Below are 19,081 nucleotides of genomic sequence, written 5' to 3'. Positions count from 1 at the left end.
TAAATTTGAATTTCAGATAAATAAGAAATAATTTTTAGTATGAGTATATCCCAAATATTTCATGGGACATACTCGTATTAGAAATTACTCATTGTCGACCTGGGATTCAAATTTAACTGGGCATCCTGTATTTTTATTTGCAAAATCTGGTGACCCTATTGGAGAATCTCAAATAGGGATGGCAAATCCTTTCAGTGCTGTGGGAACACATTCAGGTATGGGTATCACCTCAACTCCCTGCCCATTCATGCGACATCCTTCTCAGAATTCTTTTTCCACTGAGGAATGCAGTCTGATATAGGGATTGAACACACAAACTCTGGAGTCAGAATGCCTCTGGCTCCACACCCGGCTCAGCTGCCTACCAGCTATGCCTATGTGCAAGCTCCTTATTATTACTGAGGCCATTTGCAGTCCCATAATCCTTCTTGACAGAGTTCTCTGGGGAACCACCACCAGTTGATTTGGGTGATGAAATCTATTGGCCTTTCTTGATCTAGAACTTTCCTACTTCCTTCTTTCCAATCATTGGAATAAATACATCACCTTGATTCTCTAACTGATATGCAAGTCATTAAACTCTGTGTTTTATTTTATTTGTTTTACTGAAAACCCCATTTTCCCTAGCTTTATTGAGATATAATTGAATAAGACATTGTGTAAGTTGCAGGTGTACAATGTGATTTGTTTATCACAATTAGGTTAGTTAACACATCCTTCACTTAACATAATTACCATTTTGTTGTTGATTATGGTGAAAACATTAAAGCTTTAATCTCACAGCAACTTTCAATTATACAATATGGTGTTGTTAACTATAGTCTCCATGCTGTACGTTAAATCCCTGGAATTTATTAGTCTTGTAACGGAAAGTTTATACCCTTTGGCTAACATCTCCCATTTTTCCCGCCCTTCAGCCCCAAATATTTTGAGGATCCTCCAAACTGTGTTTTTATATCTGGCTCCCTTTTCAAATATTAGTTGACCGTATATGGATGTGTTTATTGCTGAGCTTTTGACTCTGTTCTATTGGTCTATGTGACTATTTTTATGCCAATACCATACTGTCTTGATTACTATAGCTTCGTGAAGTAGTTTGAAATCAGGAAAGGTGACACTTCTACCTTTGTTCTTTCTCAATATTGCTTTGGATATTTAGAGTCCTTCGTGGTTCCATGTGAATTTTAGCATTGTGTTTCCTATTTCCATGAAAAAATGCCACTGGCATTTTGAAAGGGTGTTGGATCCAGGCCCAGTAAAAATTCCTATTGATGAGATTCCTCAGGCACCTCTGAAACATTAGAAAAATCTCATGACATTCAACACTACAGGAACCTCCCTATGTTGTATACAAAATAGGAGGCCACCTTTGGTATGCCCCTCGAGGCAAGCCCCTGGTGTAGGATAACTTCCTTGCCCCTATTCCTCCCATTCCCTATACTGGAGTTGATAATGAGGACATAAACAAATGGTATAAGATTAAAGGAAAAAAGGGTGCGGGCATCATCTGACAGCCTCTGGGAAAGGAGTGATCCTCCGTGGTGTCTATGGAGCAAGGACAAGAGACATATAGAAATGGAATAAGTACTTTGATAAAATAGGGTGCACCCATTGTAAACTGCCTTTGGAGAAAGTAGATAATCTTCATAGATCACGCTCTGTTTTCTAAATCCAAAATGCGATAAAATGTAAAAAAAATAAGATCACATGGAAGAATGGAAAAACAAGGAAACACTAATGAATAAAAAGAGTCCCTCCGAGGCTATCGGGCGGGAGATGCTTGCAACCTGATCCTGTGTCCGTGTCTCCTCACTCGCCGACGCCGTCCTTTCCTTCAAGGACCCTTCCCCCGCTGGAGCTGGACTCCGACAAAAGGGATTGTATTGAATCTATAAAAGGCTTTGGGTGATATGGACAATGTAACATTATTAACACTTCTAATCCGTGAACATGGGATAGCTTTCCATTTATTTGTGTCTTCTTCAATTTCTTTGATCAATGTCTTATAATTTTTGCTTTATAGATTTTTTTACTTCTTGGTGAAATTTATCTCTAAGTATTTTATAGTTTTTGATGCTTTTGTAAATGGGATTGTTTTATTCTCTTTTCAGATTGTTCATTTAGTGTATAGACATTCAACTGCTTTTCATATGTTGATTTTTTAAAAAGATTTTATTTATTTATTTGAGAGAGCGAGAATGAGAGAGAGAGAGAGAGCACGCACATGAGAGGGGGGAGGGTCAGAGGGAGAAGCAGACTCCCTGCTCAGCAGGGAGCCCGATGCGGGACTCAGATTCTGGGACTCCAGGATCATGACCTGAGCCGAAGGCAGTTGCTTAACCAACTGAGCCACCCAGGCGCCCCTCATATGTTGATTTTGTATCGTGAAACTACTTGATTCATTTATTAGTTCTAATAGTTTTGTGTGTGTGTGTGTGTGTGTGTGTGTGTGTGAAGTCTTTAGGATTTTCTATATACAAAATCATGTTATCAGCAAAGACAATTTTACTTCTTCTTTTCCAAATTGGGTGCCTGTTTTTCCCTGCCTCCCTCCCTATTGAGATGATATGAGTTTTGTCTTTCATTCTATTAATGTGATGTGCATTTATTGATTTGCATATATTGAGCCATCCTTGCATTTAGGGATGGAATCCCATTTGGTCGTGGTGTATGATCTTTTCAGTGTGCTGTTGAATTTCAATTGCTAGTATTTGGTTGAGAATTTTTGTACCTATATTCATCAGGGATATTGGCCTGTAGTTTTATTTTCTTACAGTGTCTCACTTTGGTGTCGGTGTAATGCTGGCCTCCTAAAATAAATTTGGGAGTATTGCCTCTTCAAGTTTTTTGAAAAGTTGAACAAGAATTGGGGTTAGTTCTTTAAATGTTTGGTAAGATTCCGCTGTGAAGCCACCTACTCCTGGGCTTTTCTTGTCAGCAGGTTTTTGATTACTGATTCCATCTCCTTAACTTGTTATTGGTCAGTTAAAATTTTTCTATTTCTTCATGATTCAGATTTGGTCAGTTGCATGTTTCTGGGAATTTATCCATTTCACCTAGGGCTAATTATTGATCTTTTGGTGGGGACAGAAACTGGGACCTCCTACTCTATCATTTTCAGTCTATTCATACTGAAAGTGTCACTATGCAGAAGCAAGAAAAATCTGCAGAGAAAACAGACACCTGGAGCCGCTCTGCTAAACTGTTTTCTAGTTCTAGCAGCAGGAAGGAGAGAGAGCCAGTGTGGTACCACCTAACACCCACCACTGGCTGGAGGAAAGGTCAATAAGCTCTATCTCATTAGGGCTGTGCGTGGGGGACGGAGAAGCAGTGACAAATGAGGGGAAGAATAACCTCTACCACAGAAGTGGTGGTTCAGTACTGGCTTTCTTCTTTACTTAGGAGTTTTGTGAACTTGAATAAACCAATTCACTTCTTGGCCTTAGTTTTCTTATCCGTAAAATGCAGGAAAACAATACCTACTCTTTTTCTTAATATTCCAAGTAAAAATGTATTGATCTTGATTAAGAAGTCTTGCATATTTAATACTGCTTCTAATGTATCATAGGAATTACTTCCCAAAAATGCTAATCACAGCTGGACTGAAAGAGTGTTTGGGAAATGTAGCAATGTTGTTTTTATATAAGTATAAACCACATTATAGTCTACTGGAGATCCAAAGGGATTTGCCTTTGTGGAATTCAAAACAAAAGAACAAGCAGCGAATGCTATTGAGGTAGGTCCAGAACCTTCGGGAAGAAAGATTTCTTAACCTTCCTGAATTGTACTCTCCAAGCGGCCTGTTTCCTCTTGAAGTTTCCAATATCTACTCTTTAAACGTCATTGGATTTTAGTGAGTATCAGCTCAGAGCCAACATACTTAACTCACTGAATACTATAAACAACTTCCTAAATAGTAGTTTTTCTTTATGATTACTCCTTGGTGTCCCTAGTAAATGAAGTAGCAAATTATTACAAAACAATACAAAAAATATTTTGTGGTAACTCCAAGCAAGGGGTATTGTACACTTTATTCCATTATAGAGGAAAAGGAATGAATGTCATAGCTCTGAGGACAACAAGATGGTGTGGGATAGTTAATCGGTCTCCTTTGACACTTTGAATTAAATCAGTTCTCCTCTGCTGATTGCCTCAAATGCCCTCTGGGCTTACAGCATACACTGTGTTCTAATTTTCAGAGCCTCGTGGGTTTGTGTAAGAATCTGAGAATGTTAGCTTTTGGTGTGATCGCATAACTCTCCCCCTTAGATGCTGACAACTGAGCAGTTAAAACAAGTGGAATCTTGGTGACTTGGCATTGTTGTCTAAAGGTCTAAGGGAACACTTGTGAAAAATGATCCATGCATTTGGAGGGAAGGGAAGAGACTCACAGGCGTGTGCGGGGGCAGGAGAAGGTAAAACAAACAACCAAACAAAACACAGAGAAAATAAAAAGTGCCTTAGCTTGGTCCTACCGTATTGTACAATTCCTCTAGTCTGGAGATGGTGAGAAAGCGGTGCATGCTTACTCCATTCTCTATGAGTAATTTCACAAAATCCACTCTGTCCAGAACTAGGGCATCCAGCATGGCTTGCTCCAAAGACCCCACCTGCAAATCAAGTCACTGAGTTAGTCTGCCCCAGGTTCTAGGGATGCAGTTCCTTGGTGTTCACCTGAACAGTTAAGACATGCCTTTGACATCTGGTAAACCTTCAACACATCCAAGAACATGCTAGCAAGACCGTTCCCAACACCACTTTTGGGACAGCCACAATCTCGCTTGTGTTTTGGGACCTGCCTTTGCAAATAGAATTCAAAGTTTTCTAGTTCCAAAAGCTATTCCCTCCTTGACTCCTTTTTTTTCCCTTCTGGATCCTAGGAAGACGCAGGGTATACAAAAATTTTCCTTGTATTCTCTGACCAAACTTCTGCAGTACTAGTGAAGTGCCGAAGTGGGTACTTTGCTGTCCTCCTTTTCATCTTCCTGAGGCTCTTAATTAGACCCCCACTACCTGAAAAGAGGGACCCCAGCAAAAAATATACAGTAAGTAGGCCCTTCTTTATTTTAATTAAGTGTTAGACTACCTTGCTTCTGCCTCACCCATTTCTATGCAGAGATGAAGCAACTATTTAGGTTCTTTGGTCTGTTTACCAGGGTTTTATTCAATTCATTTCACGAAAATTTCCCAGTGTCTACACTCCTTGACAAATCTTTCCACACTAGCCATCTACTAGCGGCACTAAATAAAGACAGGGGTTTCATGGGGGGCTGGGGGGGGCAGCAGCTCTGTGCGGGAAAGACAGGGTTAAAGAAGACCTGTCCATGAGGGTATTGCCCTTCAGTTATTCTAGCACAGAAATCAAATCTCAGACTGCTGGCTGCCTCCTAGGGATCCAGGCACCAACCACCCAATTGCCAATTTTCCAAGTTTTTAATTTTGGTAATGTCGGTTGAGGGAAACAAACCAAGAACAGTTATATAAAGCTTTGGTTCCCTCTTTGTGGTGCTTGGGAATAGAGAGGACCTGTGCTCAGCCACCAGGACCAGATGGTACCTGCATGCGGGAGCTTGCTAATCCTGCGTCCTGAGGTGTGATGGAGCCATACGCTAGCATGGCAGCAGCAACCTCAGAGACAATCAGAAACAAACTGCTAGTTCTATGCCTTCCTTCACTTTCACGAACAGACTTTTGTCTTCTATGTTTTCTCAGACGTATGGAAGAGATGGCATCATTTGCAGCTGAACGTTGCCATCAGAGGCCACCCGGAGATGGGAACTGTCTGGAATGTTTGCAGTTGTGCTTTGTCATGGCGTCAACCAGGTGGCAGTGTTTTCCTAAATATGAGAAAGGGGCCCTGAGCCCAAGGAGGGCTACCAGGGAGGGAACATCTGCATCCTAGAGAAGAGGCAGCAGCTTCTCCGAGCTGCTCTCAGACGGAGACTCCTTAAGCAAATACCGTTGCCCAAGCAAGTGGGCTTTGCAGGGGTGGTGACATATACTCTACCGGCCACTGCTGCCCATAAATAAAGATCTGGCTGCGAGCGATGTCCACTCTGTTCCAGGCTAGAGCTAAGCTCAGCTGGTCTGGGGCTGAGGCATTTGTTCCTGTGCAGACAAGGAGGAGGAAAGAGTGGGAGAGAGAAAGCAATGATGAGTTATTATACCAAGAAGACCTACTCCACGACTCTCCCATCAACACCCCCTCTTCCTGAAGAGTGGACTCAGCTGGGCAACAGGGCTTCTCAGACGGGGCACTACTGGCCTCTGGGGGCAGGATAATTCTCTCCTGTGGGGGCTGTCCTGCACATTGTGGATTATTGAGCAGCATCCCTGAATTCAACCCAGTAGAGGCCCATGACACCCCCACCCAAGTCATGACAATCCAGGATGTCTCCAGACACTGCCAGATGCCTCCAGGAGGAAGGAAAGAGACAAAATCAGCTCACTGAAGACGACCGCTCAGCACTGTTGCTAGTCCACGTGTGGCCCGTGGAGCTGAAGCTGCAGCAGCACCTGGGCGCTTGCTAGAAATGCAGATGCTCAGGCCCCACCCTAGATCTGCTAAATCAGAATCCGTATTTTAACAAGGTCTCAGATGATTCATGCGCACATTCAAGTTTGAGAAGCAGGACTCTGTAATACGTGTTGTTTCTGCTGGCTGATCACTGGTGCGAAGCGTTGCTCCCATTGTATGTTGCACAGGGCTATGCCCTTGTCAACTAGTGGGCCAGCTTGGCCAGTCTATAGAAAAAGAGTTAAGATCTTTTAAGAGAAAGGCAAACAAGTGGCTTAGGTTTTTTTTTTGATTGGTGGGTAGAAGCCACTGGAATAATTTCAGTTTCCTGTTATTCTCCAGAGTCTGTGGCTAGACCTGTGTGGTTCACGAGTGGCTATTTAAATCTAAATTAAAATGAAATACAACAAAAACTTTAATTCTCCAGTCACACTAGCCACGTTTCAAATGCTCAGGAGCCATATGTGGCTAGTGGTCTTTGACTTGAAGAGTGCAGATTCAGAAGAGTTCCAACATCATCGAAGGTTCTGTTGGAAAGGGGCTGGTCTAGATCAATGCATCCTGTCAATAAATGCGAGCTGCCAAGCAGCTGGGTGTGAGGCCTGAGAATGGGAGGTAGAGAGAACACTGGGCTACAGTCAGGGGACCCACGTCTGCCATTTTACAGCTGTGTGACTTTGGTCCTCTCTGTACCACTGTTCTATCACCTTGTGAAATGGGAACAATAAGAATGATCCTGTTTACTGGCTGGGATGGGAGACTAGAATGAGATCATATAAATGAATTCACATGTGAACTGGGTTTTTGCAGTTAATACCCTGGGTACCCTGACCAGGACCCATCCCTAAATATTTGCCTGACCCCATGCTGCTAGATGTCCCACCAGAGGGGAGCAGGGTATAGAGACAGTGCTCTTACCTGCCTCAGAGTTTTTGGACATCTACTGTGTGCTAGGCAACCTATTAGGCACTTGCACGTGTTATCATATGTAATGTCCCAAATAATCCTGGGAAATGGGTCTTACTGTCTCTGTTTGACAGATGAAGATACTGAGGTCCAGAGAGGTTAAAAACCAAATAGCTACTAACAGAACGGAAACAGAAGAGGCATTTATCATGCCAGACGTGAGATTCAGCCCCAGTGAGTTTTCCCTTCATTCCACCTCTGCTGATTCTGATGTTTGTGAGGGAGGGGTGGCTAGCAAATGCTAGTACTGCCCAGTTTTCTGGATTCTTTAGCAGTGGAGGCTCGAAGCAATTAGCAGCAGATAGGGTTGCTGGTGATAAAGCAGTGATTCACAAAGTCTGTTGCACATTAGAATCACCCGGGCAGCTTTTAAAACATCCCTACGCCCAGATTGCACCCCAAAACAACCACATCCCATTGGTGGGGTGGGAGCCAGGCTTTGATAGCTTTAAAAATCTCCAGGTGTTTCCAATGTGCCCCAGAGCTTGGGAACCACTGTGCTACATGATTCCGTCTGCTGCCTCCCCTTAACTCTTCCTTCTTGGCTCTGAGATATTAAAGTTAAGAATTGGGTGAGCAAAATGCTCTCTAGATAGCACCTCTCAAATTTGAGCATGCATAGGAATAACCTGGAGAGCTTTTTAAAACAGAGTCTTGGGCCCCACCTCCAGAGAATCAGATTAAGTAGGTCTGGGGTGGGACCTGATTTTCTGCATTTCTAATCTCCCAGGTGGTGCTGGTGCTGATGAGCTGAGACTTTCATTTGAATAACAAAGACCCTAGAGAGCTGTGTGCCACTTTTTCCTCACAGGGCAAAGGGCATTTTGATTCTGGTGTCTACACATGGATGGGTTCCATATAAACCACTTACTTGTAGTAAATTAATTAGTGTTTGGGATGATGAATATTAATTCCGTTTACAGAAGGATTTTTCTTTTAAAAATTATCACCTCAGGTGATAACATCAGAAACCACAAACTAATACCAGGGTAACTGGTGTAAACAAGGGATAAATAGGAAAATGTCAAAATGTACAGTCATCATTTTGAATTTTTTTTTTTTTTTTGAAGGAAAGAAAGGGAAGGCTCACTGGGGATGCGTTTGGAAAGGTAGCACTTTATACTTTGCTCCCTTAGAGGCTTTATTGGTCGTTGCTGACCTACTGTAATGGTTTAATCATTCACTTTGCCATTTGTATGCCACAAATTTGTATGTCACCCAGTCAAAGGTAGCAGCACAAATCTGAACAAGAACAAAGGAGGAAGCAGCTACTGGGGTCAATGTGAGCTACCTGAATGTAATTACATTGTCAAGTGAAATCACAAAGCCAGTGTGTCTTGACTTCTCAAAAATTGAAAATACATCACTCAAAAGTGATGCTGGGTGACAGTTTGGATCAGAGGTTCTCAACTTGGGTGACCAACCATCCCAGCTGCCCAGGAGAGTCAGGCTGTTAGCACTGTCAGTCCTGGGAGACCTGTCAGTCCTGCACCAACCTGGATGGCTGGTCACCCTATGCGACACTGCAGTTGCATGCTGGAATTTGCCTGAAGAGCTTGAGATATACTCGTGCTTGGGAGCCGTCCCAGAGATTCTGGTTCCATTGGTCCTGGGCATTGCAGTTTTTAAAAGCTCCCCAAGAGCTTTTAAGAACAAGAGGTCCTTAACCTTATCTTCACATTAGAATCATGAAGACAAGGCGAAGAACCTTGAGGCTAGACAATACATGATAATAACATAATAGGATAGATAATATATCATTCACTTATTCCCCTGGTTATTCATTTATTTACACATTAAAAAAATCCAGATTTCATGCCTTCTTTTATGGCAGGCACCACGCCAGTCTGAGGACCAAGGTGAGTAGAACAGAGTCCATTGTCTTGAGAGCTTACATTCTAGAGGAAGAGCTAGGTCAGTAAGTAAATACATCATCTCATGCAGTCATTCATTTATCTCCTCAACAGATATTGAATACCTTCTATGGCAGGAATTGTTTTATCACTGAACATCCATCCAGTGGTGAGGAAGATAGCTAAGGTCACTCTGTGTACAGAGCTTACTACTTACTTTTACCCATGGAGGGGCAGCACTCAGAAAGTAAAGGAATAAGGAAACTAAGGAACTGTGTACTTTCTGATTGTGTAAGTGCTGTGAAGGAGCATGGTCATTCCCGAGAGATGTGGGACCTGTGTCTAGAGGAACAATTTGAGTCATTCCAAGTCAATGTGGCGGCACCATTCTGGCTACCCAGCCTCACATGATCCAATCAACTGGAGTGATCTGCTGGCCAGGATGCCCTACTGAAACCAGGGCTGAGAATGAAGCCATTGGATAACATCATAGATACAAGTCTGGGTGTCCTTTGGGGCATCTGGTTGGTCCTGTGAGGCAAAGAGAGGGTTGGAAAATGCCCTGAAATATTGAAATGGGTCTGGGGATCCATGAAGATCCTGGTTTGGACTAAGGGTACACCATCCATATGACACTGTGGCCCTGGCTGATGCCAGATCCCAGGTGGGCATGGAGAAGGCCTTTTAAAATACTGGCTTCATGGTGGTACTGATAATGACCTGGGTAGGGGTGGAGCTGCTCCATTAGGATGAATGGACAGGAGACCTCCCTGAGAATAACATTTGAACTGGGACCTAAATAATTAGAAAAAGCCATCATGTGAAGATCTGGGCAGGGGGCAGGAGTGGGGGAGCATTCCAGGAAGAGGGAACATCAAATATAAAGGCCCTGATGTGGGAATGAATACACATCAGTTTAAGACATAAAAAAATAGAGTTTTAATATTTCCTCTTTCTGCGGGAGGTCAGGGAAGATTTAAGTGTTTTAAATCTTAAATAAAATCTTAAATAAAAATATTTGAGATAATAGTTTTAAGGGAGGGATTAGTTCACTAGGCAAATGAGATGAAGAAAAGCATTGTAGCAAAAGGAACAGCCTATGCAAGGAAGGATTGGGAGAGTTAAATGGCCCAGTGAGTTTGGGAAATTCATGGGAAGACATTGAGGGAGAATCAGTGCTTGAGGTATATGTGAGTTAGAAGCAGAGAGAGATGAAACCAGAATGGAAGGACTTGTACATGATGTTGGAGGAGTTTCCCTTTATTCTGAAGATGTGGGGAAACCACTGGAACACCTTGTTTCAGAAATAATGCAGTCAAATGACATATCAGATAAAGGGCTAGTATCCAAAATCTATAAAGAACTTATCAAACTCAACACCCAAAGAACAAATAATCCAATCAAGAAATGGGCAGAAGACATGAACGGACATTTCTGCAAAGAAGACATCCAAATGGCCAACAGACATAGGAAAAAGTACTCACCATCACTCGGCATCAGGGAAATAAAAATCAAAACCTCAATGAGATACCGCCTCACACCTGTCAGAATGGCTAAAGTCAGGAAAACACAGATGTTGGCAAGGACGCAGAGAAAGGGGAACCCTCCTACACTGTTGGTGGGAATGCAAGCTGGTGTAGCCACTCCGGAAAACAGTATGGAGGTTCCTCAAAAAGTTGAAAATGGAGCTGCCCTATGACCCAGCAATTGCACTACTGGGTACTCACCACAAAGATACAAATGTAGTGATCTGAAGGGGCATGGGCACCCCAATGTTTATAGCAGCAATGTCTACAATAGCCAAACTATGGAAAGAACCTACATGTCCATCGACAGATGAATGGATAAAGAAGATGTGGTGTATATATATATACACAATGGACTATTATGCAGCCATCAAAAAATGAAATCTTGCCATTTGCAACGACGAGGATGGAACTAGAGGGTACTATGCTAAGCGAAATAAGTCAATCAGAGAAAGACAATTATCATGTGATCTCACTGATATGTGGAAGTTGACAAACAAGGCAGAGGATCACAGGGGAAGGGAGGGAAAAATGAAACAAGATGAAACCAGAAAGGGAGACAAACCATGAGAGACTCTTAATCTCAGGAAACAAACTGAGGGTTGCTGGAGTGGTGGGGGCTGGGAGGGATGGGGTGGCTGGGTGATGGACACTGGGGAGGGTATGTGCTATGGTGAGCGCTGTGAATTGTGTAAGACTGATGAATCACAGACCTGCACCCCTGAAACAAGTAATACATTATATGTTAAAAAAAAAAAAAAAAAGAAAATGCAGTCAGATGCATTCTTAGAAAAATTCCTTTGGCAGCAGTGTGAAGGGTAGGTAGGAAGGGACATTGGACTGGAGGGAGGGAGAGCAATAAGGAAAGTTTTGCCATATTCTAGGAAAGGGATAATGATCTGAAGGGGCAGCTGGGATGGAGGGATATTTACAAAGCACAGTTGATAGCTTTGGGTAAGAGATTTAAAGTGGGGAGCAAGAGAAGTCAAAAGTGGTCTCCTAACTCTAGGTTGGGAACCCAGGTACATAATGACCAACTGAGATTGGCAATGCAAGATAAAAACAAGTTTTGGGGGACAGCAAAATTGCATTCTTGAATATATTGAGCTTAAAATGCCTGTGGTATATCCATCCCAGTGGGAATAACCAGACGCCACTGGATATTGAAATGCGGGGCAGAGGAAGGGTGAGTCTGGAGACAAGAGATTTAGAAAATATTACCATAAAGGTGATAAGAAGAGAGCAGAGGATGGATCATTGAATAACACCAATATATAAAAGCTATGAAAGTAAGGCAAATCTTTAGAAAGAAATCACACACAAGCACATACAGAAAACAGAGAGATAGGAAGAGAACCTGGAGGTCATGGTGCCCTAAACTATGGGAAGAGAGACTTTTAAGAAAGAGGGGGTGCTTGTTAGGTCAAAGGCTGCAAAGACGGCAAGTAAAAAAGATAGGCTTTCTTTCTTTCTTTTTTTTTTAAGATTATTTATTTTAGAAAGAGAGAGCGAGCTGGGGTGGGGTGGGGGGAAGGGGCTGAGGGCAAGGGAGAGAGAGAATCTCAAGCAGACTCCACACCTAGTGCAGAGCCCTGGATGCTGGGGCTAGATCCCAGGACCCCAAGATCATGACCTGAGCCAAAATCAAGAGCTGGATGCTTAACCAACTGAACCATCCAGACGCCCCGATTGGCTTTCCTTCTTTACAACTCTATTTATTACAAGGGACCAGCTTATGTATCTATTAGTTTATTATTTATTTCCTTCTCCAGAGTGTAAACCTCAAGAGGCCAGGGAGTTAGTCTACTTTATTCACTGTTGTATTCTGAGAGTTCAGAACAGTGCCTGGCACATAACGGGTGCTCAATGACCATTTGCTGAATGAATGAATTGAACCCCAAAGTGTGCATTGGACTTGGCAGTTAAGAAGACTTTGACGATGTTAGTGGGTGCACCTTTAGTAGAGTATGAGAATAAAAGCGTGTCTGCAATCTCTTCCCTCAAGGAAAATGCAATCTAATAAGCATGGAGGTGGGATGGGTAAAGAGAGAGCTAGGAAGAATCTACAAATCACGCTACCAAAGAACAAAGTGGTTAAGTGCTATAGAAGCTATACGCATAAGCCCAGAACATTTCCTTGTCAGCTGTGTCACTTTGAGGAGGACATAGCCTTTGATTCTAGTAGGGAAGGACGGTGGAGATTTGAACAAATGGAGTGTGTGGTGGGCTGAATGATGCCCCCACCTCTCAAAGTTGTGCATGTCCTGATCCCGGGAACCAGTGAAGATGTTACTTTACATGGCAAAGGAGACTTTGCAAATGCGATTAAGAATTTTGAGACAAGGAGGTTATAGTGGCTTATCTGGTGGGCTCAATGCAATATAATCACAAGGGTCCTTATAAGGGGGAGGCAAGGGATTCAAAGTAGTCCTAGGACATGTGAAGATGAAAACATTGGTCGGACCAATGCAAGCAAGGAGCCACAAGTCAAGGAATGTGGACAACCTCCAGAAGCCGAAAAAGGCAAGGAAATGATTCTCCCCTGAAGTTTCAGAAGGAATATAACCTTGCTGACACCTTAATTTTAGACTTCCAGCCTCTAAAATTATAAGAGAATGAATTTTTTTTCTTTTGTTTTAAGCTACTAAGTTTGTGGTAATTTGTTTTAAGCCACTAAGTTTGTGGTAATTTCTAAGTAAAAGAAAACTAACACTATTAGCCATTAAAAATACTATTGTAGGTAAACCATGAAGATAAGAAGGTAAAATGGAGTTGGGAACGCAGGAGTATTTAACATGTTGGCTGTAGTGCAGTGCAGGATTCTCAAACTTTAATGAGCATATGATTCATTTGGGAATCTTGCTTAAATGGTGACTCTGATTCAGTTGGTCTGGGGTGGGACTACTATTTCTATTTCTTTAGACAGCACTCATTACTACTATGAGCAATGATTAATCTTGTGCATGTACCCTTGCTCCCTTTTCTCTCCTCCGCCATTTGATTTCAGAATATACCATTATATTTTTAGTGTTTCACTTGGTTCTGTTAAATATGCTTACATTTCTATTACTAATATTTGAATTGTCAGTCTTAAATTATATTCCTTACTGTAGTAGGCAAAAGGTACAGATGTTATAATGAGTCAAAAAGCCTACCACCTCTCCCTCCATCCTTTCTCCTCTTAATTGCTTTTTGTTGTTGTGTTATTCCTACCTTGGAAAGCAGGAAACACTTAAATTCCTTTCTGTTACTCAAAGTCCCATTTTTGTTTTTTTCTCTTAGTTCTGTTAGATTCTAGTATCAATGCTTACAATTAGTAATTTTGCCAGCATGTACCCAAGCATCTCTTCGTTGGTAGGTTGCATCTTCTCTAGTAGTTTTTCCAAGAGGAACTCATGGAAACAATATTGTCAGAGTTCTAGAATGTTCTAAACTGTTTTTTTTTTAAGTAGTCTTTATAGTTGAATGACATTGTCTCAGTATAAAAATCTGTTGATCTATTATCTCCTGGCATTGAATGTTACTGTGAAAAGGTTTGTAGATGACTTGATTTTTTAATCTCATGAAAGACTTGATCATTTTTGCCTGGTGGCCCAAAGTAGTCTTTATTTTTCTTTGAGGATCAGTAATTTTACTAGGATGTTTCTAGGTGTTGAGGATTCTGAATCAGTTTAACCTGGCACAAGGTGGCCCTTTTAATATTTAGATCGAAGTTTCAAAACTTGTTTGATGAAAAAATTCTTAAGTTATGTGTTCTGATCCATTACTTTGGTTTTCTTCTTTGGAGATACCAGTTATGCTTATGCTGGATCTCCATTTTCAGTCTTCTATAAATATAATTTCTCCTTAATCCTAATTAACTCTTTATTTCTGTTTCAATTTTATTTCTGTTCACTTTCCTCATTTCTATCCTCTGTGCCCTGCACTAGGTTTTTCACGATGCATATTTGATCTTGCACCCTTTCTCAAGTCTGTAATTTTGTGCTGATTTCAGTTTCCCCCTTGACTTCATTCCTGAATGCTACGCACATTTTATCTCCTCTTGCTGCCTCACCTACTCTTACCTGAATTTTGGTATTCCAACTTGGAAGTATTACTTCATAGATTAAGTGCTTCACTGAGATTTAATTTTTTTCAAAGTTCACGGTAAAATATTTATTCATAACAATTATCTGTTTTCTGGAAACATTTTTACAGAGTATTCTTCTGTGCATTCATACTGTGCATTTGCCCTTTTGTTATTTTTTTCTTAGACTGTATCTATATGCTAATTGCTTTTTTATTATTTATCATCTAGTGAGTGGGGTTACAATGGGCCCAGGATAGCATTCCAGGCTACTTATTATTCACAACTGGAAAGCTTCTCAGCTCCCACAAAGACAAGCTCTTTGCTGCAAACAGGACTTGACTGTATAATTCTTTATGTAGCCAACTACCTCTATTTCTAGGTACAAAGTCAGGATCAGGGGTGACCATCGACCTCACTCTGGCTCTTGCACATGCTGTTCCAGGCAAAGGAGAGAACTTTGCACCTTAGGGCATTCCTCACATCTAGGAATTACATTTTGGGGCTTTCTGAGGATTGCTGCTGCTAGTTCCTCTCTCCTCAGCTTTTACTCTTTCCTCCCACAGAGCTCTTGCATTTACAAATATTTTGGAATATTTCCCAGTTTTTACCAAAAATAGAGTTTTGTTTTCTTCCTTCTCTTTTCATTATTGGTTTTTGAAGCTTTCTAGAAGAAGAGACCGATGAATTTGTGTTGCCATGTTTGCACTGGACATCCTGAAGGATTCTGTAGGTAGAAGAGTGTTTTTGATCAGACCTTTTCATTAGTAGTGTTCCTCTAATTGAAGTACTGAGGATGGACAGGGCTTATGCCAATAAGAAGCATACAGGGAAGATCCTGCAAGAAGCCACTGCAATTAATCAGGTCCAACGTCCTGAAGGGTCTAACGGTGCTAAACAAGGAGGAAAAGAAGGGGTAGACATATGAGATACTGTGGGGTAAAAATGCCCCAAATTAGTAAGAATTTGCTTGAACAAAGGGAGGAAAAATGTGATGGGGATTTTGAGCCTGAAGAACTCCACAGATAGGGGCTGTATGAACATAACTGGGGAACTCAGGTAGAAATCAACTTTTTGGGGAAAGATGACTTTTTAAAAAAACTATATGTAGATTTAGAGACAATTTGTTTGAATTCGGGGTGCATAGTGACACCCAAGGGAGCTGTCCAGTAGGCAATTAGAAAAGGGGGCAGGGAGGGAAGCTGGAGCTGGAGATATAACTGGAGGTCATTCGTGCAGACATGATATTAAAGCCATGGTATTTTATAATTTTGACAGAAGGCAGAGTTGAGAAGTAAGAATGTCTGATGAAGGAGACAAAGGAGCAGTCAGAAATGTAGAACACTCAGTACCTCTGACACCAAGGAAAGGTAAAAATAAATACGATTACCATCATTTATTGAAAGCCAATTGCATACTAGGTATTTTACATTTATTACCTCATTTAATACTTACAAAAACCCTGTACAGTGAATGTCTCTATCCCCACTTTGAAGATCAGAAAACAGAGGCTCAGAGAGATGGAGTAACTTGTAGAACCAGGCTTTAAACTAAGGCCTTCTCTCAGGCTAGAAAAGAATTGCAGTAAGAAGGAGATAAAGTCGGGGCGCCTGGGTGGCTCCGTCGGTTGGGCATCTGCCTTAGGCTCAGGTCATGATCCCAGGGTCCTGGGATTGAGCCCCACATTGGGCTCCCCGCTCAGTGGAGAGCCTGCTTCTCCCTCTCCCCGTGCCCTTCCCTGCCACGCTTGCTCTCTCTTGCTCTATCTCAAATAAATAAATCAAAATCTTTAAAAAAAAGGAGATAAAGTCAACACTGTCAAAAGTTGCTGAATGTTCAGGAATAATAATAATCATCGGGATTAGAAGAGTATTTGGGGTCTTCAGGAGTACTGAAAGCTGTGTGAGAAAATTGGACGGGGTCAAAGGGGGAATACAAAACTTTGCAGAGTGAGCCAGTGAGCCCAGAAGTCAGAGTAGGTGGATGGTAAGGACAGTTGGTGGAAAGGCAGACCGCCTTTCAGAGCCGGGTGGTTAAGAGGGGAAAAGCAGATGCTTCCTGGAGGATCTTGGTGGAGAGGGGCCAAGGTCTCCTTAGGTGACAGAGAGCCTGACTATGTTGAGAGCAGAAGGGAAAGAGCAATCAGAGAGGGAAGTACAAGTATATGGTGGATGAGATCCTGAAGCCCGGAAGCCAGGGAGCAGTCAGCCAGCAAAGAAGAAATGTGAGGCTGAGTGGAGAAACTAATATTCCTGAGGCGGGCGGGGGGAAGGGAGCCTGGATGAAGCTAAATACTGAAAGTGAAGTAAGAGAGGATACCACCTGCTGAGAGTGAGCAGGAGTGGGGAGCTGAAGAGAAAGGAGGAACGTGGAGAACATGCCACAGGCTGAGGTCTTAAGAAGGAGGGGGTTTGGGAGCAGAGTTAGGGTCCGTGTGAAGTGAGACCTCCCAACTATGACATAGCACCAAAGGCACATACTGCAGGGAATGTTTATTTAGGGACCTGAGATTCAGTGTTTGAGGAAAGATTTTTTGTTTTGGTTTTATTTTTTTAATACCCTGAGGGTCACTAAATACTTCGGTGGCTTATAAATGGAGTTGTGGACTCCCTGTGAGAGAGTTGCTAAATAAAAATGTCAGGCGCGTCATCTGACCTTGATAGTTCAAGTATGGTCCTGCTTGATGGACTGGGGTGGTGGAGGGGGCAGGATTTGCAGACCTTGCAACGTCCTTAGTGGTGCCATGATCGTCTGATCCGTAGGATGATACCACCTATCTCTGTATTAGTTGAGAAACATTTCTTCTTGTGGGGGGTCTTTGGACCTTTCCGTGTTTTATCTGAGGAATCTTGTCTGGATTATATACGCGTCCTAGGGATTCTGCTCATTTCCATCAATTTACTTTGTTTGTAGATGTTGCGCCGAAATGCGATAGGGTCTCAGTCAATGAAAACCTAACCATCCATTCATTTAAAGACATCACATTCTCTTCCTATATGAAAACCACAAAGGTGGAAGGAAACTAGCTGAAGGACCCTGTCATGTGACTAGGTTGCTAGGAGACAGCTTCAGTGGTCCCCCAGAGCAGAGCCGCCCACCTACCCTGGTGAGCCTGTCTTAGGGATGTGGCTGCTACATGGAGAAAAACCAAATTAAAGGCTTGAAACATGCACATAAGAAAGTAGATGAGGTCTGTGTATAGTTTATTCTTTGCTCTATTTTCTTGCCCTGAATGATAACTATCTCCTTTTGGTAAAAATAACTTTAGGTAGATTCCCAGGAGAAATTTAAAAGGAATCAGGAAAAATTGGATTAACTTTAGCTGGAAGAAATTCACAGTTTGTAAGAGACAAAACAGGCAGCTGAGTGGAAAGAGCCCTTTGCAGGAGGATAGGGTTTTCTTTCTCGGTTTATCTTTAGGAAATAAGGTAATAAAACTAATATTTCTTTCATGCTTAGCTTGTGGCAGGCACTGCTTCTAAGTGCTCATGTATTAAATTCTCAAACTATGAGGTGCCATTACCCCCATTTTGCAGACAACAAACTATGAGGTGCCATTACCCCCATTTTGCAGACAAGGAAACTGAGGCACAGAAACTTGTCCAAGATTAAGTAGCCAGGAAGGGCCAGAGCCAAGCTTCAAACGAAGGCAGTTTGATTTTAGAGCTGAATTTTTTTTCTTTTTTAATTCATAGGAACTTAGGAAATTTTACTGAACTCATGATACAAACAAAGGGAAGTAGGCAAACAGGCTTTTGTGTTCTCTATCATAAAACAACCCACATTACACGAATGAAGGAAGCCAGAATATTCTCTAATGCTCTATCATCAGGGCCAAAATTGATAAAATGAGATCTAAAATTCACTTATCAGCTTAATTATTTTTTATCTTTATTTTTTGTCAGCCAAGCCATTTGGGCTTGGAGATCGATTGATTGATTTATCTGGTTTTATTATTTAAAAACATTTATAAGTGTATCTAAAATAGGATGCAGTTCAAAAGATACAGTTTGTCAATAAACTTTAAGGAACTTATTGATTGGATACAACGATGTACACCTGTTTGGGCAATATGAGCCCTGTCTGGATATTCCTAGATCCTGTTTATTTGAATGTTCTGATTTTCATGATTGATAAGATTTTTATTAAGTTT

General features: G+C 41.8%; 1 protein-coding gene across 10 annotated transcripts in view; it reads right to left on the bottom strand.

Moving 5' to 3' along the window:
* The window catches only part of TRPM3 (transient receptor potential cation channel subfamily M member 3), an 822,204-nt gene that overhangs the window by 93,612 nt on the left and 709,511 nt on the right, over positions 1 to 19,081 (bottom strand). For all 10 annotated transcript variants that reach the window (XM_027615317.2, XM_027615327.2, XM_027615328.2 and 7 more), the window contains 2 exons: positions 6,008 to 6,108; positions 4,476 to 4,610 (listed from right to left, as the gene is read on the bottom strand). In XM_027615317.2, the coding sequence (XP_027471118.1) occupies positions 4,476 to 4,610; positions 6,008 to 6,108 (236 nt within the window). The remainder of the gene's footprint in view (positions 1 to 4,475; positions 4,611 to 6,007; positions 6,109 to 19,081) is intronic.

Source organism: Zalophus californianus, chromosome 13, assembly GCF_009762305.2.
Source record: "Zalophus californianus isolate mZalCal1 chromosome 13, mZalCal1.pri.v2, whole genome shotgun sequence".
Lineage (NCBI taxonomy): Eukaryota > Metazoa > Chordata > Mammalia > Carnivora > Otariidae > Zalophus > Zalophus californianus.
Note: the sequence above shows the minus strand (reverse complement) of the source record. Positions and strands in the feature narration are given on the sequence as shown.